General features: G+C 42.9%; 1 protein-coding gene across 2 annotated transcripts; it reads left to right on the forward strand.

The window, feature by feature from the left end:
* The first annotated feature begins 3,046 nt into the window (after nucleotides 1-3,046).
* On the forward strand, nucleotides 3,047-27,250 carry LOC308387786 (neurotrypsin). 2 transcript variants are annotated; one of them, XM_080868054.1, is made up of 14 exons: nucleotides 3,047-3,337; nucleotides 6,160-6,199; nucleotides 7,514-7,756; nucleotides 10,617-10,752; nucleotides 14,820-14,995; nucleotides 19,023-19,170; nucleotides 21,478-21,656; nucleotides 22,064-22,205; nucleotides 22,306-22,514; nucleotides 22,608-22,749; nucleotides 23,085-23,363; nucleotides 23,496-23,618; nucleotides 24,471-24,751; nucleotides 26,077-27,250. In XM_080868054.1, exons 1-14 carry the CDS (start codon nucleotides 3,266-3,268, stop codon nucleotides 26,397-26,399), a joined length of 2,493 nt encoding a protein of 830 aa, XP_080724180.1. In that variant the 5' UTR covers nucleotides 3,047-3,265; the 3' UTR covers nucleotides 26,400-27,250. The 2 variants fall into 2 exon arrangements, with proteins under 2 accessions (XP_080724180.1, XP_080724181.1); XM_080868055.1 differs by lacking the exons at nucleotides 19,023-19,170; nucleotides 21,478-21,656.
* Nucleotides 27,251-27,958: the final 708 nt, after the last annotated feature.

The raw sequence follows: 27,958 nt of genomic DNA on the forward strand, positions 1-27,958 counted from the left end.
TGTAATTTAAAAGTACAATAAAATGGCCTGATGTGACTGGTTCAGCCTGATCACAGACCTGCTGTTGATGACTTAGCTGGAGCCGTTTCATAAGTAGTGGCTTCAGTCTTTGCTGGACTGCTGTCTGCTAACAGTCAGTGCTGCCCAGCTCCTTGCCTCGAACCGTCACAAGTCTTTGGTCTTTTGGAAATTGTGAATAAATGTGTTGTTCTTTAACTGCTGAGTCCTGCATTCGACTCCTGCCTGTACATAGACCTTCACAAAAGGAACAGTTTCTTCCATATTCCCCAGTATACTGTAGGGTTCTCCACGACACACTTACTGTACAAATTTAGGAAACACTATTTACAAAACAAGTTTAATAGTAGCGATGTACCACTCAGTACTTGTTGACCTGCTGATTTTTTTTTTTAATTCAGTCATTTATATAGTCCTGAATCACAACAACATTCATCTCAGAGTTGTTTATATTGTAACATAAAGATGCTACAATTATAGGGAAACACCTGACCAATTATTGGACCCCATATGAGCAAGTGCTTTGAAAAGAGTGGGAAGGAAAAACTCCCTTTAAACAGGAAGAAACATCCAGCAGAACCAGGGTCAGGGAGGGGTGGCCACCTTGGGGGTGAGGGAAGAAGACAGGACAAATACATGCTGTAGAACAGAGCCAGAGACTAAACACGCATGTGTTCATGTGTTCATGGATGCATCATGAGAAGCCCTCAACAGACCTATTGCAACGTGACCAAGGGAGGTCTGAGGGTCATCTGATCCAGTCCTACCTATATGTTTCCCAAAAAGGAACGTTTTAAGCCTAAACTTAAAAGTACAGAGGGGGTCTGTCTCCTGAATCCAAACTGGGAGCTGGTCCCTGTGAGGAAGTGTAATGCAAGTGGTAAGGAAGGTGATAGGTAGACAGCATCAGCAGATATTATCTGGCCTAAAGGAAGAATGTATTTTAAAAACAGAGTAGGTCTCAGCACGGAGCCCTGAGGAACTCCACATAACTCTGTAGATTCAGACATAATCTGGTTTGCAGACAGACTGAGGCTACGTTCACTCTGCAGGTCTTGATGCTCAATTCAGATTTTTTGATCAAATCTGATTTTTTTGTCTGCTCGTTCACACTACAAATTAAATGCGACAGCAAACGCTCTCTAGTGTGAACGCTCAAAGCGCTCGCATGTGCAAAAGAAGACGTCACACACAACGCGCTGTGTTTAGACCCAGAGCAACAGTATGTTTGACTGATGGCCCTTAATATAAAGACTTCGGACTTCACGTTTCCCAGTTTTTGCTTTAAGTTATTTGTTATTTACATAATAATGTAGATAACCTAATAATGATCCTTGTTGCTGTTTTAGAGGAGCTGTGCTTCCAAGGATAGCTGCAGATTTCTGTCAGAATCTGCAGATTATACAGTACAAATAAAATGTTCACGTTTCTCCAACGTTGTCTTCCCAACAGTTTCACCGGATGGCCAGGAAGCGTTCACGATGTCTTCTCCGGCGCTGATAGTTGGCGTCTGTCTTGTGTCAGTGACGTAAAAGACGGATTTAATGCGACATGACCATCAAACAGCAGTCGCTTTCTGAAACATCAGATATGTATCAGATTCAGTACCACATACGAAAGTGACCCAGATCGGATTTGAAAATATCGGATTTGTGCCGTTCACACTGTCACACCATGATCGGATAGATGGGTCGCAGAGGGTCAAAAAATCTGATTTGATGCGCTTTTGCCTGCAGTGTGAACGCAGCCTTAGACTCCTGTCAGATATGTCGGATGAAAACCACTCAAGGACAGAGCCAGACAACCCAACCAGATCTCTCAGTGTGTTTATCGGGATGGTAGGATTAACTGTTTATCCAAGTGCGCTATAAGGTGGACAGTAACTGCCTTCTCAGAAAGTTTTGACATAAAGGGAGTTTGAAAGTAGGTCTATCATGTTGATGTAGTGTTGAATCCAGGCTGGGGTTTACAATGGCACGTTTAAAAAAAGCTGGGAAACGATTAGAAAACATGAAACATTAAAAAAGTTTAGTGGGGGAGAAAATCTGAGGGACCTGAAGACGGCTTCATTTTGTCCACCGGGGCTGCTATTACATCATATGTCACAGTTGTAAAAGTTGACCAGGAGTCAGGACTTGATCTACTCAACAAAACATCAAAGAAGTTTGTTACTGTCTGCTTGAGAGTGCACAGGTACCACATCTGGGGACACGATAGATCTGATTTTGTCAAACAGAATCTCGGGATTTCTCGTTTTTTGATATGAGTCTAGAAAAATATTCTGATTTCATTTCAAGAGAACACGAGATCTCTGAGATAGAGCCAAGTTCAGTTTTCTTCCATAGTCGTTCAGCTTTGCAGCATATTCTCCTCAAATTTAAAATGGACTGATTGATCCAAGGGCATGCCTTTTCCTGTGAGATAGAACCTGTTTTAATCAGGTTCTTTATTTCATGAGAAAGTAGAGAACTGTCAGTCATGACAGAGAACCTCTCAGCTGTTATGATCTATGAGTGTTTGTTTAGAACTAGAATTGAGCTAAAAAAAGACACCGTTATCATCACTCAAATGTACAGCCTCGATATCGAGGCCCAAAGAAAAGACAAGGTCCAAGGTATGGCCTTTTATATGGGTTGGTCCAGAAACATGTTGGGCAAAGTTAAAGGATCAGTTAAAAGCTCAGCTGCTGAGTTTGAGGAGGCTTCGTTTAAACTTTCCTAGCAGAGAACCCTTTCTCTCTCTCTGGCGAGTCTACATGTGCTGCAGTAGTTGTTCTTAATGACTAGGGACGCTTCTTAAAACCACCGTCAGTGATCAATTCACAACAACAGTTTCACTGTACTGACACGCCCTGTCATATAATCTTTGTCAAATGATAAATATTTCCCCTTAAGAAGCGTCAATTATTTACGAAAGTTCTGATGTCACATATTGAGGGTGTAATTCCGTGAATAGGGAGGCGGACCATAGACAAAAACGCGTCATACGATTTTAAGGTGAAGGTGAGAGAGAGAGAGAGTGCGTGAATGAGTCAGTGAGAGAGAGAGAGGGTGGGTAGCGATATTGGTGTGCCCTTTCCTCTCCAACAGCGCGTCATTTTTAGCTCTGGAGCGACTTGGACGTCGGTACCTCGGTTAAAAGCGGACAGTATCCTGTGTGTTTCGTATCGAGGAAGGATTGTCAGAGGCCGTGAAGACTTGGTGAATGTGTGCGCTGGCAGTGTAGAGAATATGGTTTCCTCAGCACGATGGAGCAGAGGAAAGCTGTGTCCGGATTTGTCCCGTGTTGTCTGTTACTGGCGCTGGCTGTGTCTGCAGAGGTGAGCACGCTGCTGCCCAACACGCTCAGCCTATATAAAGCCGTCTTTGTCGCGGAACACATTGTGTCAAGTAAACCGGGACACTGGTCTGTGCCATGCTGAGTTTAAACTGTTTGTATGCGCTCATCGCTTTCCGTCACACTTACATTAAGAACAAATCAAAACAAAGCAGAGATAAATACCGTATTTATTTTAATAGCTCGCTGGCAAATTTCCAGATGTCTGTTGCACTATTACTGGAACTCGCTGCCTCCATTTTCGCCTGATATTTCTATAGTGCTTCGTATCAACTCTTAGAATTGGTAATGACATATCAGTTTATTTATTTATTTATTTGACTGTTCATGAAACTGCAAGACCTGTTAAATAATAGCAAAAAACTCAGTAGTGCCGTCACAAGCAGGTTTTTCTCAAAACATCAATAGTTAGACCGATAGTCACAAACGGTGGTCCAACGTAGGCTGAAGACTTTCTCACTCGTGCCCTTTTTTAAATTAAGAGCGAATTTTAAACCAGACCTAGATATCCAAATGTGGAGGGAATGTAGAGATCCGTTTCCAAACATGATTTTCACCTCAGTTTTTTTCCTACAGGCCTTAGATTATACCTGATTGTACAGATGGCAAGTTGCCTGTTCCAAGGATTCAGACATGACTTGAACATCGAGTACCAAGCACCCCTCTGCCCTCTGGTAAAGAACAGCAGGGAAATGAAATTGGTTAGAAATGCGTTTAAATATTTTGAAGAGTTAATGATCTATTTTCACAAAGTGAATAACATGAAGCACTTTTTGGAGGATATTGTTTTACTGACCACCCACTTTAACAGCAACACATTTGAGCCCATTCTAATGTGCTATAGTTCACAGAAAACCATTATCAACGCAGCTTCCTTCTTTGTTGGCGATTGGTCAGTGTGCTTCATAATGTAAGCAGGTCAAAGTCTACACTTTTATTTGTGTCACATCACTGCAGATAAGTGTGAATGCTTCAGAGCCTTTAAGGAAATTCCTCTGAATATCTCAAAGGGATCTCTTCAAACCATACAATCCATTTAAAAGAAGCTAATGGAAAGAAACTTTACAATATTCTCTCCTTCTTATGGAAAAAAAGATGAAGTATTTGGGGGCCCTGTGGGGGCCCTCTGGCCACAAGCACTTTTTACATTTGCTACTAGTGGGGCCAAGTTTTTGTCTAGTAGAAAGACACGACAGGCAAGGTTGAACAATAAAATAACTGGAGGGAGAAATATTTATTTTTTAATTTAATCTTCATATTATTTTTTCTGTTCCTCCTTTTAATAATGTATACTTTGTATACTTTATTATCCCGTAGGAAATTACTCCTCTGCATTTAAAACATTTACTGAGTAGAGCAGTGGGCAGCCACCAGTCCAGCGCCCGGGGAGCAGTGTGTAGAGATGGTACCTTGCTCAGGGGTAGCCGTTTGGTGGATTTGAACCCCGACCCTCTGATCATGGGGCGAACACTCTACCTACTGCTGCTAAATTCTGACAAAACAGAATATTTTCTGAGCCCTGAAAATCTTAGAAATATGGTATCTAAGCAGATTCTTACTCTGGATGGCATTACCTTGGCCTCCAGTAACGCTGTGAGGAACCTTGGAGTCATTTTTGACCAGGACATGTCCTTCAATGCACATATTAAACAAATATGTAAGACTGCTTTCTTCCATTTGTGCAACATCTCTAAAGTTAGAAATATCCTGTCTCAGAGTGACGCTGAAAAACTAGTTCATGCATTTATTACTTCCAGGCTGAACGACTGTAATTCATTATTATCAGGAAATCCTAAAAACTCCCTGAAAAGCCTTCAGCTGATCCAAAATGCTGCAGCAAGAGTCCTGACAGGGACTAGAAAGAGAGCAGATTTCTCCTGTTTTGGCTTCCCTTCATTGGCTTCCTGTTAAATCCAGAATTGAATTCAAAATCCTGCTCCTCACATACAAGGTCTTAAATAATCAGGCCCCATCTTATCTTAATGACCTTGTAGTACCATATCACTCTATTAGAGCACTTCGCTCTCGCTCTGCAGGCCTACTTGTTGTTCCTAGAGTATTTAAAAGTAGAATGGGAGGCAGAGCCTTCAGTTTTCAGGCCCCTCTTCTGTGGAACCAGCTTCCAGTTTGGATTCGGGAGACAGACACTATCTCTACTTTCAAGATCAGGCTTCAAACTTTCCTTTTTGCTAAAGCATATAGTTAGGGCTGGACCAGGTGACCCTGAATCCTCTCTTAGTCACGTTGCAATTGGCTCAGGGTGGTAAGGGTTATACTGTACTTCTTCATGCACCTTTTTTCACTCACTGGGTGTTTATACACCACACGGCTGTGGCAGATGGCTGCCTCTTCCCGAGCCTGGTTATGCTGGAGATTTGTTTCTGTTAAAAGGAGGTTTTTCTTTCCCACTGTCACGAGCACTTGCTCATATGGGGTCATAGAATTGTCGGGGTTTTCTCTTCGTTATTGCAGTCATGTTGGTGACCTGTTACTAATTTAATTCACCTAATTATAATTAGGTGAATTCAATTAGATAACTATAGTTGCAAAATGTTCCTAAACAGACATCCCAGACTTCTTCTCAACATTTTTCAGTGTTTTGTTATGAATTAAAATATTGCTTTATCAGCTTTTTAAAAAAATGAACTACATCTACATTTGACACAGTAAGCCAGCCTTTATGGTTGTATGATATTTCATTATAATATAATAATAGAACATTTAGTTTTGTTAAAATCTGTATTTCTTGTTGCTCTGTAATTCCTATTCACATTGCGTTCCACGGGGTTTGTGTTTCTTTAACAGATTTCTCAATGGACGCACTTCAATGTAGTTCAGAGTGCAGGTAAGTTATTTTCTGTATTTGGTCTTTGAGATCCAGCTGGAGGGGAACGAAGCTCCATGTGCTAAGCACTATATGTACATACCTGTCAGTGCAGCAAGTATCAGTGAAATCAGTGAATAAATAAGTAATTTTGTCAGATAAGGAAAACATTTTAGGTGAGCAATGTTTTGCCAGTGCTGAGGAATAGTCCTAGACTTGGGTTGAGTAAATCAGGGTGTGGAAAAGCTGCAGATTGCTGGGGAGTGCCTTCCTCACATTGTTGGCCATGGCATCAGTGTTAAGCTACCAGCTTGATATATATTTCCCTTTCATAGAAGTCCAGAAGCAAATTATTATTGAAGTCTCTCATCTCAGGAATTGCAACAACTGTCATTTTATATCTAACCTAAGCTTCGTATCTAAAATCCTGGAGTCGTTTCGCAGGTTTGTGCTCAGTTGTCTGGCAAAAAGCTTTATGAACAATTCCAGTCTGATTTCGTCTTCACAGAATAGAACGAGCCTTGATAGAAATCACTATCGTGTATTCCTTATGTCACCTGACTTCAGTTTGGGTCTTATGTCTAAGAAATGTTACATACACAACAGTGATAAAAACAAAGAAAAGTAAAAATGAGGTAAGTTAAAGAAGAGTAAGGCTGACAAGAGAAAAATAATAATGGTATATATCCTATAAATACTACACCACAAAAAGCAAAATAGATGGCATTCACATCTTGCTGAACCCATCAAAGGATGGGAGCTTGAGTCTGCTCAGCATCACTGTTGGTCCTCCAGTCCAGTCGGTCATTCAGGTGATTGTAACAATAATAATAGGAATAATTTTTATTAGATGCATTTGATCGCAGCCAAAACATGAAAATAATAATAAATGTTTCACTTTCTTACGTTGCATAAACAGAGCACTTTGCAACTTATCACAAAAACCAGCTATGAGACAGTTGGGAACGAGTAAATAAATAACTAAACACAACCAAAGTTAGGGTACAACAGTAGCTCTCATAGTCAGACTCCTCAGCAAGACGGCGGCAGCAGAGAAGCCACTCCCCTTTATTCCAGATGTTTCATCTACATGTTGGAATTAGTGTCTTTTTATCACACGTGCTCTGTTTGTGCTGAAGTAATGTTTACACTGAGTGAAGGCTTACTATTTACAATCATTTTTCTATTTATTTAACCTCGTCTCTCTCATCTTTTTAACATCTTGAAATGCTCTGTATAAAGAACCATTTGTGTTTGTATAAAATGAAAAGTTTGTATGGAATGTGACTTTATTAACATGTTGTCTCACTGACGGATGATTGTCTGTGTCTGCAGTGCTGCTGTCCTGTTCAGAGGGTCTCACTAAACTGGGCCACTATAATGGCTCGGTTTCTCACACAGACGCAGGCTCCCCATGCTTAAAGTGGACTAACTTCCCAGACTACATGCAGCAGTATCCAAACCGAGGCCTGGGAGACCATAACTTCTGCCGAAACCCAGACAGAGAAACCAAACCGTGGTGCTTCTTCCGAAAGACCTCTGGAGCCATTGGATGGGCTTATTGTGATTGTCATCAAGGTGAATTAAGGGTGGGCAGCAGGTGTCTGAAGATGGCATGTAGTCTAAAACACCTTAAGTGGTCAGAAAGTGATCAGATTGCTCTACAGGGAGTGCAGAATTATTAGGCAAGTTGTATTTTTGAGGAATAATGTTATTATTGAACAACAACCATGTTCTCAATGAACCCAAAAAACTCATTAATATCAAAGCTGAATGTTTGTGGAAGTAGTTCTTAGTTTGTTTTTAGTTTTAGCTATTTTAGGGGGATATCTGTGTGTGCAGGTGACTATTACTGTGCATAATTATTAGGCAACTTAACAAAAAACAAATATATACCCATTTCAATGATTTATTTTTACCAGTGACACCAATATAACATCTCCACATTCACAAATATACATTTCTGACATTCAAAAACAAAACAAAAACTAATCAGCGACCAATATAGCCACCTTTCTTTGCAAGGACACTCAAAAGCCTGCCATCCATGGATTCTGTCAGTGTTTTGATCTGTTCACCATCAACATTGCGTGCAGCAGCAACCACAGCCTCCCAGACACTGTTCAGAGAGGTGTACTGTTTTCCCTCCTTGTAAATCTCACATTTGATGATGGACCACAGGTTCTCAATGGGGTTCAGATCAGGTGAACAAGGAGGCCATGTCATTAGTTTTTCTTCTTTTATACCCTTTCTTGCAGCCACGCTGTGGAGGACTTGGACGCGTGTGATGGAGCATTGTCCTGCATGAAAATCATGTTTTTCTTGAAGGATGCAGACTTCTTCCTGTACCACTGCTTGAAGAAGGTGTCTTCCAGAAACTGGCAGTAGGACTGGGAGTTGAGCTTGACTCCATCCTCAACCCGAAAAGGCCCCACAAGCTCATCTTTGATGATACCAGCCCAAACCAGTACTCCACCTCCACCTTGCTGGCGTCTGAGTGGGACTGGAGCTCTCTGCCCTTTACCAATCCAGCCACGGGCCCATCCATCTGGCCCATCAAGACTCACTCTCATTTCATCAGTCCATAAAACCTTAGAAAAACCAGTCTTGAGATATTTCTTGGCCCAGTCTTGACGTTTCAGCTTGTGTGTCTTGTTCAGTGGTGGTCGTCTTTCAGCCTTTCTTACCTTGGCCATGTCTCTGAGTATTGCACACCTTGTGCTTTTGGGCACTCCAGTGATGTTGCAGCTCTGAAATATGGCCAAACTGGTGGCAAGTGGCATCTTGGCAGCTGCACGCTTGACTTTTCTCAGTTCATGGGCAGTTATTTGGCGCCGTGGTTTTTCCACACGCTTCTTGCGACCCTGTTGACTATTTTGAATGAAACGCTTGATTGTTCGATGATCACGCTTCAGAAGCTTTGCAATTTTGAGACTGCTGCATCCCTCTGCAAGATATCTCACTATTTTTGACTTTTCTGAGCCTGTCAAGTCCTTCTTTTGACCCATTTTGCCAAAGGAAAGGACGTTGCCTAATAATTATGCACACCTGATATAGGGTGTTGATGTCATTAGACCACACCCCTTCTCATTACAGAGTTGCACATCACCTAATATGCTTAATTGGTAGTAGGCTTTCGAGCCTATACAGCTTGGAGTAAGACAACATGCATGAAGAGGATGATGTGGACAAAATACTCATTTGCCTAATAATTCTGCACTCCCTGTGTATATGGATGTGGGAGCGCTATGATGATGCACAACTGATTCCAATTATTTCAGTGATTATTCTTTTCCATCAGTTTATTTGTAGACAGTCTTAAAGGTAATAAAAGTATATTATGGGTATTAGGATGATGATTGTTTCAAGTTAGGTGTTGTGGGGAAACCAAACAAGGTGCCAACTCGTTGCAGCAGCAAAGGCACTCCATCCACCAAGGAAGCACAACTGATGACTCCTCTGAAACAGTGAACATTTTGGAGTCTGTAGATAAAAGACTGTTCTGATGCACACCTGTTGCTACTGGAAATTCTTCACAGTGAGTTTCAGGCTCTGTTTGGTTGGCTTGAGACAGCTGCTGTTGTGATTTGGTGCTTTAGAGATAAAATTGAATTGAACTCAGTGGTGTCCAGCCAGCAGCAGGTGAAAACACTCGCTGCAGAAAAGCAGTCTTCCAAGAGTTGGTGACATCCCTCACCAAGGGAATGACCTGCCTACTCTGCCTGAGTAGAAAATAAAAATAATTTAATAAAACTGTTATCCTTCTTCAGGCCCACAGTATGAGTAGTGTTTTCAAGCATCCAGGAGACGGTAAGGAGGCAGGCTTCAGCATCAGTGACCAGTTTCCCAAGGTGATCTTGGGCTATGTTATGTTCCAGAGCCAGAGAAAGTTAGTTGAAGAGGCTCCAGTGTGGACCCGAGGACCTGGTGTCCTGTCCTCAGCTTGTCCTGTCCTCTCACAGGGATGGCTGTTGCCTCTGGTTCTCTGGTTGTCTTTTGGGAGCCTCCCCGTCTGGGGCCTTTGTCATGTTGCGGCTGCAGTGGGCTTGCAGTTGTCATCAAGTTGTATGGCCTTAGGGCTTCAGTGCTTTTGGGGGCTGCAGATGGCCTGGGTGCATCCTGTATATGCATTCATTTCATTATCCCCTTGTAGATTCAATTTTGAAGCAAAAGCCTTTCTATGTCTTTCTGCGATTGTCTTTTTCCTTTTTAAGCATATTTACCTTTGCTCAAAGTGACAGGTTACAATTTAAGCGTTCCACACAGTCCACAGTTTCCTCTGAGTAGCTATGTTGTATCGTCATAGGTGCCAGTGACACTTCACTTTTGGTAGAATGATCAAACCACTGATTTCATAAAGATTCTTGTTTAAAATGATATTTTATTTTGTTATTATTGTACGAGTTCTGCTTGTTGAAGTTCTTCCTGATGTGTGTAGGTGCAGTCAGACTGGTGGGGGGTTCAGGCAACAGTGGCCGTCTGGAGGTGTATGTGAATAACAAGTGGGGCGCAGTATGTGACACACACTGGACTGACCGTGATGCCAGTGTCATATGCAGACAGCTTGGACTAAGGTAATGGCAGAGCTTTAATTTTAACCCAGCTGAGGAACACACACATGAGTAGCTGTGGCTCAAGTAGTAGAGTGAGGCATTTACTAATGTAATGTAGTTCCTGCTTCGGCAACATACAAAAAGATGGCAACAGAATCCTTTCAAGAACAGGTGACCACCAGAGTTTAAATGTATTACTGTGCTTGTGCAGAAAATGTGGTATTTAACTGTTATTATGTATGTCTTTTAATGTCTTTTCAGCTGCTTGTTAATGTAAATATAGATCAAAGATAAGACTATTAGCAAACCTATGAAATTAAAGGTTATTGCAAAGAAATCAAGCACTGTGCTTTTACCCTAGCATTTCTAAACTTGCTAGTTTTTATTATAGACCATGAATTATTTCTGTTGGCCGTGTTTGTCACTTGAGAAAGCATCATGCCAAAGGCTAAAGAAATTAGTTCATTATTATATTTTATAGTATCATCATGAAATTCACAGAACAAAACAAGTCTGGCAGAGGTAGGAAGCAACCATTTCAAAGACTCAGGCACTAAAACAGATGTGTCCAAAGACCCCAGAACTGCTGCCAAGACACTCGTGAATGATGTAGCCAAGTAGTTTTAAAGAAGATGATCACTGGAATGGACTGAGGCTGCAGACCAACAACAACTACACTTCTGCAGAAGAGACACCTTCAAGGACACCTGGACGAACACTATGCATATCTGTGGGGTGGCTGTAGCTCAGGTGGTCGAGCTGTCACCTGCTAGCTGGAAGGTTGTTGGTTCTACTCCAGCAGCATGCCAAATATCCTTGGGCAAGATACTAACCCCACGTTGCTCTCCGATGCATCCATCTGAGTGTGAATGTGTATGAATGTTAGTTAGATAGCACTAAAAAAAAACTAGATGAAATGAATGGGTGTGATTTGGAGAAGGAACGAGTTGCATAAAAGTGCTTTGAGTACTCAGAGTAGAAAAGTGCTAAGAACCAGTCTTAAAGGTAATATATATATATACATATATACATACATACTGTATATTAGGGGTGCAACGATACTCGTATCGATATTGAACCGTTCGATACAGTGCTTTCGGTTCGGTACGCATATGTATCGAACAATACAACATTTGTAATTTATTTTATCAACTTTTCTGCAGTGCAGCCTAGGCGGAGTAGTCGAACGCAGATTCACTGAGCGCAGGGCAAGCTAGCGAGACAGAAGTTAAGCTGAAGGTAAGCGAGTCATGGACTAAAGTAAAACAGTATGTTGGATGTGCCACAATGCTCAATTACATGGGTGGGAACTAGTGTGTTAGCGCAGTTAGCTCGTTAACGTGTTGGCCGTCCAGCCCCACGCACGGGGCGATCGGCGGTAGCTCGTTAACAGAGATTTGCCGTGTTGTGACGTTAACGTCATTTCAGATTAACGCTTACAGCACTAGTGGGAACACAACGAGTATGACTGCACATTTACTCCGACATCATCCTAGTGCAAAGACAAGTGGAAGCAGACAAAAACAACAAGCAGCATGCTACAAACTTTAGCCGAGTCATTTAGACAGCCGTTAGCACAGGATTCTCCTTATGGGCACCTGATATGTTTAGTATGCTGCTGAGAATATAGCCCAGAAGAAGCAGATAGTATTGCTTTTACTTTGGAAAGAGACATTTCTCTGTAATAAACTCTTTTCCAAAGATGAGTGATTCCTCAATCAGATAGATTTATTATTTTATGACTTTGTTGTTTCAGCAACATTAAATTTAAAAACTGTACCTTTGAGTTAAAGTATATATTTATAATTTTAATATATGACAAATTAAAAAAGCATGAACATTTTTTTGTATCGAAAAAATATCGAACCGTGACACCAAAGTATCGAACCGTGAATTTTGTGTATCGTTGCACCCCTAGTATATATACACATGTGGTTCTGATGAGACAAAACTAGAGCTCTTCGGGTACAGAGACAGAACCCAAAGAACAGTATCTCCACAACGAAACACGATGGTGGGAGTATTACGCTGTGCAGATACTTCGGTGTGTTTGAGGACTCTCATCATGAAGAAAGGAGGACACGCTGAGATCAGCTCTTAGCTGCAAAACTGGGTCTGGGGTCATCGCTTTGTCTCCCAACATGACGAGAGCCAAAACACACGGTGCTCCCGATGAAGAACAACCCGACAAGACCAACATGTTATCTAGTAAAAAGGACACACTGCTGACTATTAGGATCCGTTTGGTGATATTTATTTTTGTTTGTTGTTGTTTTTTAGAAATAATGTTGTTTCTGTGTTCAAAGTAAAAATAATGTAGGCATCCAAAATAAAAAAGGACAGTTGGAAAAGGTGTGTTAAAAATTCCTTGTTCTGGGAATATTTTACATTTGAATTTTGATATGAGGGAATTTTTTCCTCATCTTTATATAATCAGGCAGCAGATCTGTGCTTATGAGGATATTGCCTGCTAAATTGCAAAGGCAAGCATCGGAACGATGAAGAAAGGTGATTTAAGTGAACTTGAGCTCGGCGTGGTTGTTGGTGCTGCACAGGCTGGCAGTACTAGAGCTGAGTAATTATGAAAGTGCTGATCTCCTGGGCACAGAGAATGGCCCAAAAATAGAAACAAATCAGTGAGTGACTGTGTTCTGTACAAAATACCTTTTTGATGCCAGAGGTCAGAGGGCAATCACTACACTGTTTGAAGCTGATAGGAAGGCAACATTAGCTTAGTAGCTCAAATAACCACTACTTACTTAAGCCTTAAGGCAACCATTATTTTGATTTGGCCTTAAATAAATAGTACAGAATTGAACTGAAGAAGAGCACGACATGTCGAACCTTGGCCCACAGGTAATAGTAGTATACTACCTCCCGTCATCTAATACCCAGAAACTGGGGTTACAATTCACACACACTCAGCAGGAGAAGAGAAGACTAAAACATTGCAGTACTTTGGTCTCCATGGTCTCTAGATCTCTAACTGAGAAACTTCACGATGTGGTGGAATTGATAAATTGGACGACCAAAATCTGCAGCAGCTGCATGATGCTGTCATGTCGGTATCGATCCAAATCTCTAAGAAATGTTTCCAGCAATTTTGTGAATCAATGCTACAAAGAATTAAGGCAGTTCTCAACCAGTGAGACATGCCTGCATACCAAGACAGTGTGTACAAACACACTGGGACAAGTTGATGTTGCAGGTGATGTGAGGTCGAGAGGGACGGATGTCCCCGCTGGCCGCCCCTGTCATTACAGCTGAGAGGGAGTGGAAGGTCTTTAATGTGAGTAAAATTGATCAGGGCTGAATCAGAGCTTTATAATAATAATGGGATTTTTTCTTAATCAGAGACAAATCAGAATATAAGTTTGATATGTTAAATGATAACATGATGTGAGTACATGATCCATCTTTAACCTGGTAGATTAGTGTGTGAATGCGTGTGAAGGAATGTGAGAAGATAAGAACTGTCCACATTTTAACTGAAGGAAGGCGTGTTAATGGTTGACCACAGAACCATAATTCATATGTGATTTTGTTGATAGTTGTTTATGGTTCATACTGATCAGAATATTATCAGGTGTATTAAAATGAGTATGTATAAGTTTAACACAGAATAAATTAGTAAATAAATCTATGTAATGATTCTAATCAGGCCTCACCGAGAGACAGTCTGACCTTGGTGTGTTTTACAGGGAGGGAGGGGTGACACTGGGCAGCCACTAATCTCAGAAAATGTCTTATAAAATATATGATTTCATAAAAATAAGCTGATATAATAATCTTCATGTGAGAATGTGCTAAAGACATATCTAGAATCTAGAATTACATAAACTCGATGAAACATGAATTATATCCATGTGTGGTTAATGTTCCAATATGCTATGTTAAGAATGACACAAAAGAAGAACATGCGCAGTTTAAACTTTGTGTTAAATTGTGTAAGTTAGAGAGAGGATGATAAGGTGTGGGTGATTAGATGTAAATAATGTGATTGGATGTCCCACTGGGTGAGGTCAGATATATGCTGCCTGGATGATCGTTGAACTAAGAGTGTCTCTGTATATGTACTTTTCATGCAGTGAGATTGGTATAGCCCTACAGCATTCCTACTTTGGCCCCAGTCCCATCTTCCAATATGAGCGTCTAGGCTGCCGTGGTAACGAGAATTCCCTGCTAGAGTGCTGGAACAGGAAGTTTGCCACTGGAGACTGTAACCACGGAAACGAAGCAGGGGTGCTTTGTGCTGAACCTGAAGGTGAGATTTGTGACCTTACATCACAAACAAACTCAAAATTACAAAAAGAATTACAAAATTACTTTATTGTAATTTTGTAAGTTCTGGACGCTCCAACGCGTCCAGAACTCTGCTGCTCGTATCATCACCAGGCACCAGGACCCCTTCTATCCATCACATCACTCCTGTCCTGGAGCAGCTTCATTGGCTCCCGTCAAATATCGCATCAATTTCAAAATACTCTTGTATACATTTAAGGCTATTCATCATCTCTCCCCTCCATATCTCAGATCACCATCCCATCTCGGTGTCTCAGATCTTCTTCTTTCTCTCTCCGTCCCCTCTCCCCATCTTGAAATAAAATGTATTATTATTATTATTATTTTTATTATTTTCTCATGTTTGTCTACCACCACTATGTCCGGTTGGTTAGCCACCACCATTTTGTCCGTCTGTATCTGGAAGTCCCACAGGATCTTAGCTCGGTCATTCTCCACCACCCTTGGGGGCATCTCCCATTTTGACCTCGGGACTTCCAGGTTATACTCGGCACAGATGTTCCTGTACACTATGCCGGCCACTTGGTTATGGCGTTCCATGTATGCCTTGCCTGCTAGCATCTTGCACCCTGCTGTTATGTGCTGGGTTGTCTCTGGGGCATCTTTACACAGCCTGGGGTCTTGCCTGGTGTGATAGACCCCAGCCTCTATGGATCTTGTGCTCAGAGCTTGTTCCTGCCATGATTAGTGCCTCTGTGCTGTCTTTCAGTCCAGCTTTGTCCAGCCACATGGTAGCAGCGCTACGGGAGGAAACTAGAGTCACAACTCCAACAGAGTGACTCTAGGAGCCTGTGGCGGGGACTAAGGACAATAACGGACTATAAAGCACCAACAACCGGTATGACGAACGCAGCCGTGACTCTGGCAGACGAGCTGAACACTTTCTATGCTCGCTTCGAGGCTGCAGCTAAGGTCTCCAACAATGCTAGTGTTAGCGGCGCTAACGGCTGCAGACAGGAAGATACTGCCAGCACCGGAAACGTGCTCGTCATCTCCGAGCATGAAGTAAGGAGAGCCTTCAAGAGAGTGAACACCAGGAAAGCAGCAGGACCAGACGGCATCCCAGGTCGTATCCTAAGAGACTGCGCATACCAGCTAGCTCCTGTGTTCACTGAGATATTCAACATCTCTTTATCTCAGTCGGTGATCCCCACATGCTTCAAAGAGTCCATCATTGTTCCTGTCCCGAAGAAACCCCACCCTGCTTCTCTCAATGACTATCGCCCTGTAGCCCTCACCTCAGTAGTGATGAAGTGCTTTGAACGCCTGGTCAGAGACTTCATCATTTCTTCACTACCAGACACACTGGACCCACTACAGTTCGCTTACCGTCCAAATCGTTCCACAGACGATGCCATCTCTCATCTCCTCCACACATCACTCACTCACTTGGACACTAGAAGGGGGAATTATGTTAAAATGCTCTTCATAGACTACAGCTCTGCATTTAACACCATAATTCCCTCCACACTCACCACCAAGCTGGAGCATCTGGGACTCAGCTCATCTATGTGTCAGTGGATCTCCAACTTCCTAACTGGCAGACCACAGGCAGTAAGGATGGGCGGACATGTCTCAGCCTCCACCACTCTCAGCACTGGAGCCCCCCAGGGGTGTGTTCTGAGCCCCCTGCTGTACTCTTTGTACACATATGACTGTGTGGCCACTACCAGCTCCACCACCATCATCAAGTTTGCTGACGACACCGTCGTGGTGGGCCTGATCTCTGATAACAACGAGACGGCCTACCTGAAGGAGATTAGGAATCTGGAGAACTGGTGCCAGAGGAACAACCTCCTTCTAAACGTCAGTAAGACAAAGGAGCTGATAGTGGACTTCAGCACTAAGCAGGAGAGGAACTACCAGACCCCCGTCATCAACGAGTGCCCAGTGGAGAGAGTGGACAGCTTCAAATACCTCGGAGTTCACATCACGCAGGACCTGTCATGGTCCTGTCACATCAACACCGTGGTGAAAAAGGCCCGTCAGCGTCTCTACCACCTCAGACGCTTGAGAGACTTCCAACTGCCCTCCAAGGTGCTCAGGAACTTTTACTCGTGCACCATAGAGAGCATCCTGACGGGAAACATCTTAACCTGGTTCAGGAACAGCACCATGCAGGACAGACGAGCTCTACAGAGGGTTGTGCGGTCAGCTGAGCGCACCATCCGCTCCGAGCTCCCTGACCTGCACTCAATCTACAGCAGGCGGTGCTGGACCAAGGCCAGGAAGATGGTGAAGGACCTCAGCCATCCCAACAACAGACTGTTCTCTCTGCTGAGGTCAGGAAAGCGATTCCGCTCCCTGAAGACCAACACAGAGAGACTGAGGAGGAGCTTCTTCCCGCAGGCGATACGGTCTCTCAATCACAATCACACCACCACACAGTACTGACCCACACATACAGTTCTTACACACACACTGGACTTTCTGGACTTTGGTTTCACTTCATCACTTAAATCACGCTGCTGTTATTGTGTATATATTTATTTATATTTCTTCATACATTCTTATATAGTTCTATATTGTGTATTTTGTTGTACAGTTATTTTATTTTCAACTTTAATTTATATATTTTATCTTATTCTCCCAGTTAAATTTACCCTTCATTCTAATTTGTGTTGTACAGTTATTTCATTTTTAACCTTAATTTATATTTTATTCCTTCCTAGTTAAATTTACCCTTTTTAATTTTTCATATTTATTTCCTATCTTATTCATAGACTTTTCCTTTTTTGTTTTCTTTAGGTCACGAGCAGTTGTCCAAGCATTTCACTACATATCATACTGTGTATGACTGTGTACGTGACAAATAAAATTTGAATTTGAATTAGAAATTTTGAATTTGATTTCTGGATATCAGCCACCTCCTCTATCTGCCGGTGGTACATACCGTGCAGGGGCCTGTCCTTCCATGCTGGTTCCTCGTCTCCCTCCTCTTTCTTGGGTTTCTGCTGCCTGAGGTATTCACTGAGCACTCGGTCAGTTGGGGCCATCTTCCCAATGTATTCTTGGATGTTCGTTGTCTCATCCTGGACTGTGGTGCTGACACTCACCAGTCCCCGGCCCCCTTCCTTCCGCTTAGCGTACAGCCTCAGGGTGCTGGACTTGGGGTGAAACCCTCCATGCATGGTAAGGAGCTTTCTTGTCTTTATGTCAGTGGCTTCTATCTCCTCCTTTGGCCAGCCTATTACCCCAGCAGGGTACCTGATCATGGGCAGGGCGTAGGTGTTGATGGCCCGGATCTTGTTCTTACCATTCAGCTGACTCCTCAGGACTTGCCTGACCCTCTGCAGGTACTTGGTGGTTGCAGCTTTTCTAGCGGCCTCTTCATGGTTCCCATTCGCCTGCGGGATCCCCAAGTACTTGTAACTGTCCTCTATGTCTGCAATGTTGCCTTCTGGTAGTTCAATCCCCTCAGTTCTGACTACCTTCCCTCTCTTTGTTACCATCCGACTACACTTCTCCAGTCCGAACGACATTCCAATGTCATTGCTGTATAGCCTGGTAGTGTGGATCAGTGAATCGATGTCTCGTTCACTCTTGGCATACAGCTTGATGTCATCCATGTACAGGAGGTGGCTGACAACTGCTCCGTTCTGTAGTCGGTATCCGTAGCCAGTCTTGTTAATGATCTCACTGAGGGGGTTCAGGCCTATGCAGAACAGCAGTGGGGACAGAGCATCTCCTTGGTAGATCCCGCACTTGATGGTGACTTGTGCTATGGGCTTGGAGTTGGCCTCTAGTGTTGTACGCCACATCCCCATTGATTTCCTGATCAGTAATTAGATTTCATCAAGTTTCAAGAAATTAACCAGCTGCTGCCCAGAAACGACTGAATTTGTTGGCTTCAGTACTTACTTTTCACTCGTTCACCTCGCTGCATCATACTGTTGTTCATTCAAAACAATAACATTAATAACAATAATGAACAAGAGTAACATATTACTGTCACTAGTATACAAATGGTTGCTTCAACACTTTGCCAGGTACTGGAATCCCTTTAAGGCTGGCAGGAGGCCTGGAGGAATTTGAGGGGCGTGTGGAGGTGTACCATAACGGCAGGTGGGGAACCATTTGTGATGACCAATGGGATGATCTTGATGCAGAAGTGGTGTGTCGACAGTTGGGCTTGGGGTAAGAAAAAATCAGCTGCTGCTACACACAGAATGCAAGATCTGTCATTGTATGTAGTGGTCAGTGGTCAATTAAACACCTGAAAACTAAGAACAGGGCTAAATACACTCAGGGAAAGAAATACAAGAACCAATATAAACGTAAAAACAACCCGGAGTCACAAAAATGACAAAACCTGAAAGCCCCAAAACACAAACGACTCAGGACCACGGCAGCATCGCCTCCCTCCTGTTACATATAAAGTCCTTCCATGTAAAAGTCTTAATGAACAATGAGTTCAGGGCTTTAGGTGAGCTTAACTATCCCTACATTCAAATTTCAATTGAAATGAAGTTTCTGCAGAAGAAAGTCTGTATTCACTCGTTTGTTTGAACCCTGCTCCAAAACCTTCTGTGTCACTTTTTGGGGGGATGTTGCATGCACTCGGTGCCGACAGGTACGTATCGCTCTGCTCCACATCCCCTCACACCATCTGCATCTATGTAGCTTGGAAAACAAATGACTGGACTTCTTTAAGTTGCTTGTAACTTACAGATCCTAAGATAGACAGGAGGTAAACCACTCGAGAGTCACACTTTAGAAAGTTCTGCAAAGCAACTTACAGAAGTCCAATCGCTCCTGAGATTAGCATGACCTGGATGACTGAGAACCTACACAGACTTATTAAGCTCACCCGTACACACTCATAGCTTAATAATTTACTGTACCATAGATTCCCGATAAACCATTTCTCATCTTAATTTATCGGCCTCTATAAAGCTGTGACATCACCAGCAAAATGCATTATGGGAACGTTGTTTACACAAGCCTAAGTTGATAATGGAATACATGACATAGATGCTGCTTTTGGGTTTGAAAATTAAATTGTGGACGTTAGAAACTCATCAGAAAGGTGGGCTGCTGTTGTAAATGACCATGATGTAGGCCCTTCAGGGCAGCTGTGACTAAGGTGGTAGAATGCATCGTCTATCAGTCGGTTTGTCAGTGGATTGATCCCGACTGCTCCAGCCGTGTGCCGAAGATGCCCCCGATGAAGCCATTGGAGTGTGAGTGTAGAAAGATAAAAGTGTTATGTGACTGAGTGAATGAGAATTGCAGTAGAAACAAGTCTGAGTGCTCAGTAGACTAGAAAAGCTGGTATATACGTATTAGTCCATTTACCATGTTTCCAGAATGGAGTAAGATTTCTGTGCTTTCCAGCCTGGGAGCAACAACAAGGAGCTGAGGTCATGAAGCCAACAATAGTGTAGTTGGAAGGAAGACAACAGTTCAGAAAATGTGTTTGGATGATCACGGCATTGTCACATTGGTAAGTTAAACCACATGTAACTGTTTACATGTCATACAGCTATTGCTGCACCTTAGATGTGGCTGTAGTTAGATGGCAGCTAGAGTCGAAGAACGTCTTCATGCTTTTGTCTTTAAGAAACAGCTTTGAAAATGTGCCAAAGCTAACACAAACAGTATCTTTGCACTTTGATTTTAGACAAATTATCTTATGAAATGCAACATTATAATTCACACTGGGTAACATTGTTACAACTTAGACATGCAGAAGTCAATGTGGCTACTTCTCACCAGTGCAATTAAGAACAAAGACTGTAATGCAATGAAATATTATGCCATAATAAGTAACATATAACTACTTTATGCTTGAATGACTTTTATTTTACACTGTTGTCCTTATAGACAGAAGGTCCTGAGTGTAGCCAGGCCCTTTCTGTGTGCAGCTTGCATGTTTCTCTCCATGTCTGTGTGAGTTCTCTCCAGGTATTCTGGCTTTCTCCCAAAGTCCAAAGACATGCAATTAGTGTGGTTAGGTTAACTAGTGATTCTAAACTGCTCATAGGTGTGAGAGTGAGCGTGAATGGCTGTCTGTCTCTCTGTGTTAGCCCTCTGATAGACTGGCAACCTGTCCAGGATGTACCCCATCTCTCGCCCCAATAAGGTAGCTGGGATAGCCTTCAACCTCCCTGCAACCCTGAATTGGATAGTTTAGTCGAGGACCCAGGATGCAGACTTGTGGTAGAGTTAATAAATAAACAGCAAATCTTTATGAGGAGATGAAGAAGGTCCAGAATCTGGAAAAACAACGTCTAAAAGTCCAACTGGGAGACATGTGAGGGCGGGATCTGAGGATCAAAGATAACACAGGAAAACACTTAATTATATGCAGGATCACATACCAGCACTAATGCTCACTGTACATATATTTGGACCGTACATCCGCAGCTTATTCATGTATTCGTAATATATTTCTGGTGTCTTGTAGTGCATATGTAAATTCAGAATTGTCCTGACCAACAGGGGTGTTGCCAAAGCATGGACGCGGGCCCACTTTGGCCAGGGTTTTGGTCCAGTTTTGCTGGCTCGGGTTCAGTGCACAGGCAATGAACTCTCTCTAGAAGATTGTCCTCATAGCAACTGGGAACAGCACAACTGCGAACACATGGACGATGCAGGGGTGTCTTGCAATCCATATACAGGTCAGAGCCAAGGAAGGAAGCACACACCAACCCCAGCCTCTATGTGACTATAAAATTCGAGTGACGATCAGCTTTTTCTTCAGGTCTGGTGTGTTTACGTGCACACTGTGTGACTTATATATATTGCTCTGAATATTTTTTTTTAATCCTAAGACTTTGATGACCTATTTTTTCCTTTAGAGCCGCTACAAGGTCAACAGTCTTTTGTTGTGGGTAAAATTTCCTGTGAGCTTTTGTTAACACTGTTCAGTGAGTTGGTTTTCACCTTTAGTTTTGTGTTGATATGCTGCTTTTAGTAATTATTCAGCTAAAGTCCAACCTAAACGTAGCAGCCTTTGAAAGACCTAAAGCAGTAAAACAAGTTGTTCATACTTACAAGTGTGTAATTTAGCGATGCGTGGTCTCAGATGGTGCAGTTCGCCTGGTGGGAGCAACCAGCGACCGGGAGGGTCGCGTGGAGATTTACTACCAGGGACAATGGGGCACTGTGTGTGATGACAGCTGGACTGAGCTCAATGCCCAGGTAGTGTGCAGACAGCTCGGTTTCAGGTCAGTGCGTCTTCATATCACACAACAATAGTCTGAGTGAACTTATAGGGAACTATTGTTTTTGTTGTTTATCTCATTCATGCATTTTCCCTGCCTGCAGGGGGCGAGCAGAAGTGGCTCCTGAGAAGGTGTATGAAGAAGGCAATGGGTTGATCCAGCTGGATGAGGTGCAGTGTGACGGGACAGAGACCACTTTACTGGCCTGCACTCATTCTCAGTGGAGACAACACGACTGCTCACACAGTGAGGATGTAGGTGTTCTCTGTCACAGTGATGCCAATGAGATACAAAGTAATTACGCACCCATAGGTACGTTTCTGAGTAGCACTACGCAGACCAACACCGACTCAGCATTTCGCTGTGGCAGTAACGACACATTGTCCCTCTGATCTCTGTTTTCAGGCCCTCTGGTGCGTTTGGTTGCAGGAGAGACCAGGAGGGAAGGCAGAGTGGAAGTGTTTGTTAACGGCCAGTGGGGAAGTGTGTGCGATGATGGCTGGAATGACGTTAATGCAGCTGTAGTTTGTAGACAGCTGGGATTCACGTTAGTATGACAACATTTTTACAGATATATTTGTCCTAGAAGGCTGTGTCAGTGGTTTTTCCTATTGTAAGTGAAAAGTTTCATCCTCTTGTGTTCTGTATTCAGGGTGAAAAGGAGCTTATGGTTATGATTCATATAGGTGGCTGTAGGAGAGTGTGTGATATCGCAAAGTGCATAACAGCAATGAATAAAGCTGTATATGAATGTGTGTGTGAAGGGTGAATAAATGCCTGCGCAATGCAGAAGCAGGCAGTAGTAACAATATAGCACACACAATGACATATACACTCACACAATAAAAGAATAAGTGTTTTGTCTCCGTGCTGTCCTTGCAGTGGCGTGGCTAAAGCTCGATCTATGGCGTATTTCGGTGAGGGTCAGGGTCCAATCCATCTGGACAATGTGCGATGCTCAGGAACTGAAACATCCTTAGGCCAGTGTCCAGCTGAAGGACAAGAAGGCCATGATTGTCGCCACAGCGAGGATGCAGGTGTCATCTGTGATTATACACTAGATCCCACGGGAAACGGTGCCTCAGCAATGCAGAGCTGTGGCCGCAGACTCAGTCGTCAGCGTCGTCAGCGAAGAATCATAGGAGGAGAAAAGTCACTGAGGTTAGCGTACACGCACATATGCACTCAGAAGTTTCATGTCAGTGGGACATTTTTGCTGCTTGAGAAGTCTCATGGCAGTTTGACAGTGTCTTTGACTGAAACAGCTCTGAGAGTCTGACTCTTTGATTTCAGGGGTGAGTGGCCGTGGCAGGTGTCCCTGTGGCTCAGGTCTCAGTCTAAAGGCAACCATCCTCTGTGTGGCGCCTCACTCATCAACTCCTGTTGGCTTGTTACTGCTGCCCACTGCTTCAAGAGGTAGGAGGCAGTTCACTCACATTGTTTCTAATGTGAGTGATGTTGGCCCACCGTCTTCAAATCAAGCCATACCAAATTACTATCAGAGCTGGCCTGCTGGTATTATACAGCTAATATATATATTGTTTAGTATTAAGCTTTGCTTGTTCCATATTCAGGTTTTCAGCAAAACTTGTTTGAGTCCATAAGAAAAGATTCATTCTTATATCTGGAGGAAGATTTTTTTTCAATAAATATTAATGTTAGCCCGCGACCTTGTTCCAGTTTTGAATTTTGGCCCACTGTGTATTTGAGTTTGACACCCCTGCTTTAGAGGCTCAACAGTTGCATGTATCTCGTTTTTCTAACAGGAAACATGCCTTCATTGTTCTGATAGTTCTGTATTTTGCCTGCCTATCAGCTCTGGCATTCAATTCAGTTCAATTCAATATTATTTACACAGCGCCAAATCACAACAACAGTCGCCTCAAGGCACTTTATATTGTAAGGCAGACCCTACAATAATACATACAGAAAAGAACCCATCATATGACCCCCTATGAGCAGCACTTTGGCGACAGTGGGAAGGAAAAACTCCCTTTTAACAGGAAGAAACCTCCAGCAGAACCAGGCTCAGGGAGGGGCGGGGCCATCTGCTGCGACCGGTTCAAGAAAATAAAAGACATCTAAAACCAACCAGGAAATATTACAAGTATGAATTCAAGTAATTAAAAAAGAATGCCAGTCTGCTTTCTTAAATTCACCACGTGGTTACAGTTTTATTTCATTAAACTTCAATAAACACTTGATTAGCTAAGATGAAATCCCCCTCAGCTTTAAGACATTAAATAGGGATTTTCTTCTCACCTCCAGATTTGGCAGAGACCCGGCGCGATACGTCTTACGTCTCGGTGACTACCACACCGTGGAACAAGATGACTTCGAACGCACGTTGTCCCCAGAACGCATCATCATTCACACAAAGTACCACAGTCAAAGCTGGGAGTATGATATAGCCCTGCTGCGTCTGAAAGGCACAGAGGGAAACTGTGTGGCATTCAACCCTCACACTGGTGCTGTGTGTCTGCCAGAGCCAGGTGACAAGTTGGAGAAGAGGCTGACTGCCTGTGTAATAACTGGCTGGGGCATCACAGGTAAGTTTCACGGTTGATCTGATATCCTCGTGTTGGTGTTGTTCCCAGATCATCATACTAAATGTTGTTCCAGGATCAACATTGCAAGTGACCAATCAGAATGTTGTGACGTCATACTTTTGCGACTTCGGGAAAAACCGGCGTAAAACAAAAAACTGTACTTAAGCTGCGTGAAACCGCCTCTGTCCGCCGATCAACGGACCCTGACCCTAACCGTAACCCTTTAATAAACAGTAAGCAGAATTGATATTGTCCTTGCAACATTGGAATTTCATAAATGCACGAATGGCTTGGCGCGCAAAAGAATAACGTCACAACAATGTGATTGGTCACTTGCAATGTTGAACCTGGAACAACATTTTCATGATGGTCTGGGAACAACACCAACACGAGGATATCAGATCATCCAAGTTTCACTGCAGGCTCGCTGCTCATCATCTGTCACCACGTTTCTTTGCTGCAGAATTTGATGGTTCAATCTGTCTTTAGATTTGTTCTTTTTTCTTTACAGAGCAGAAAATGCAACAACAGTTTATGTAATTATAGTGTCCATATATGTAAGCGTAGCATCTGGAGAAGACTTTGGGACAGAGTCACATGGTGTCCTCATTTTAAGCTTTTACCTTCTAAAGAACAGAGAATCCATCCACATCAGATTTGTTCTTTGTTTTTCAGTATATATTTGTGCAAAACAAGTGATCAAGTTTAGGGGAACACACCAGCTCTTGTTAAACATCAAAATCTGACTTTCACTTTGATCCAGTAACAATCCTCTCTGGGATGGGCTGCACATAGCTGGCAGGTGGTGGGACCTTACAAATGTGTGGAGAAAAGAACAACTGAGAAACAATAATATTTTTGTGAAGCTTTGATCAACAGTCCTGTATGTTTACTCCAATATTCGCGGCTCTTTGTGGTTTGTGGTGGATTCAACGATATATACGGAGATGATGCACAAGCTGACAGTATAACGATTTATTATAAAGAATTCAGTGAGTGAATCTAATCAGCATCAGCCTTAAATATAAACTGATGTCAGCTCATCCTGATGCAACTAACACTGACCATGAACACCATGTCTGCTGTGTACCAGTCCAACATACTGCAGTATGTGGTGCCAAACCACAACAGCAGCTGCCTCAGTTTACATTGTAAGACAAAGAGTCTACAATAATACACAGAAACTTTGTACTGCAAACTTCACCAAAATAGGTCTACAGTATTTTCATCCACCAGTGTTTTTCAAATTCAGGATTCATTTCTATCAGGTGTTTCATTCTCATGTAACTGAGACTTTCTTCCATCTTTTCTATGTCTGCTGCCAGACTCAGAGTACTCACACACCCTGCTCCAGGCCTGGGTCCCTCTGCTTCCAGCCTCGACGTGTAAGAAACGATATGGAAACCGCTTCACCAGCCGCATGCTATGTGCCGGGAGCCTGTCGAAGCACCACCGTGTGGACAGCTGCCAGGGTGACAGTGGGGGTCCGCTGGTTTGTCAGGGGGAGAGGGGTCACTGGGTGCTGACAGGAGTCATTTCGTGGGGTCATGGCTGTGGTAACCCCTCTTTCCCTGGGGTTTACACTCGTGTTAGCAGGTTCCTGCGATGGATTAACAAGGCTATCAACAAGCCCTACAAGAACCAGTGATCAAGAGAAACAATCAAACAATCCTGCGTCATAAAGTGATTTCAGAGCTTTAAGAGGAAGTAAACCTGCTGGGTGTTACACCTGGAACCTCACACTAGACTGGTTTGGATCATCTGATTAAGTTTCCAGATTGTTTCATCATGGATTTGATTGCCACAGTATGGTATTTTCAGTTTCATCAAACACATTTAGAAATTAGACAAAGATAACACAAGTAAACACAAATCAGTTTCTCAATGAAGGGAAGAACTCCAAACCTAGATGGAGCAAGTCCACTGGAAAGATCTGCAGGATCACATGACACATGCATGTGAGGCTTTGATTAACCGCACACAGAATATAGGTTTTGATAACCTGGTCCACAGAGCAGCAATGTGTGAGAATGCTGATATAAAACCCTTATTTCAGCTGATGTTGTGGTTACTTGGTGGGTGGTCTAAATATGTCGTTTCTTTTACTGCTGCACATTTAATACGCAGCTGATCCCAAATAGTCAGCGTACTTAAAAGGAAAAACTACTTGTTACAGGAACATATGCACCCATTTACAGCTTGTCACTCCATAGTACTTTTCCATAATATGCATCCAGTATGTCAGTATTATAATGTTTATGTCATGTATGTATGCACAGCCTTTAATTATTTAAGAAAAAATCTGTGCTGACTTTGTTAAGTTATACAAATTAAAGTTGACCAATTAAAAAAAAACCTGGTAACCACAAATCAGTACCAGCTGGATGACCATATCTCCATTATTATGAAAATGAGGTGAAATGTTTGCCCTCCCTCCAACAGAGTGCAGGGACTGTAGAATCAAAATCAAGGTGCACTGAAGCTGTTCTGGTCGCGTGTGATGACCACTCATGTTATTAAAATAATTTATGTTGTTTCTTCTCCTTGATTTGGCGCCCACAACCCTCTCACTGTTATTCATTCAGTTAATTTCAGTTTTATTTATACAGCAGCAGTCACCTCCAGGGGCTTAGGCCTATATTGTACAGAAATATTAGAGAGAAAACCCCAACAATCTGCTGCTGTGAGGCCCCATGAGCAGCACTTGGGTCAGGAAGAGAACGCTCTTCAGACTCAGGAAAGCACACCCATCTGCTGCAACCAGTGAAGAGAAGGAGGACAGAAGACATAAAAGCCTAAGAATAGTTTTCATTTTAACATGGTTGTTCCTGTGGTGGTCCTCGTTGGGTGCTCTGCAGGGCCTCTGGATTTCTGGGGCCCGGGTCTCCTCCATGCATGCCTCATGACCTGGGGGGCAGGGATATGGCTCCCCATACCCACTATTAGACACTTTCATGGAGAAATCTTATGATCATAAGTGCGCTCACACACACACAGGTACTCCGAGACAAACACTCTCTTGGTTGGCTGCTGCCTCTAAATCACAGGTGTCAAACTGCAGGCCTTGAGGGCCGGTGTCCCTCAGGTTTTAGATGTGTCCTTGATCCAACACAGCTGATTTAAATGGCTAAATGACCTCCTCAACATGTCTTTAAGTTCTCCAGAGGCCTGGTAATGAACTGATCACTTGATTCAGGTGTGTTGACC

The sequence above is a fragment of the Rhamphochromis sp. 'chilingali' genome, assembly GCF_963969265.1.
Source record: "Rhamphochromis sp. 'chilingali' genome assembly, chromosome: 20".
Taxonomy (NCBI): domain Eukaryota; kingdom Metazoa; phylum Chordata; class Actinopteri; order Cichliformes; family Cichlidae; genus Rhamphochromis; species Rhamphochromis sp. 'chilingali'.

Bases quoted from the DNA above. Each gene is read 5' to 3' on its own strand.
- LOC308387786 (XM_080868054.1), top strand. From the start codon at position 3,266: ATGGAGCAGAGGAAAGCTGTGTCCGGATTTGTCCCGTGTTGTCTGTTA. The intron at 19,171-21,477 runs GTAAGAAAAAAT...CCTGACCAACAG, and splicing joins TGTCGACAGTTGGGCTTGGG to GGGTGTTGCCAAAGCATGGA. The intron at 23,364-23,495 runs GTTAGCGTACAC...CTTTGATTTCAG, and splicing joins GGAGGAGAAAAGTCACTGAG to GGGTGAGTGGCCGTGGCAGG.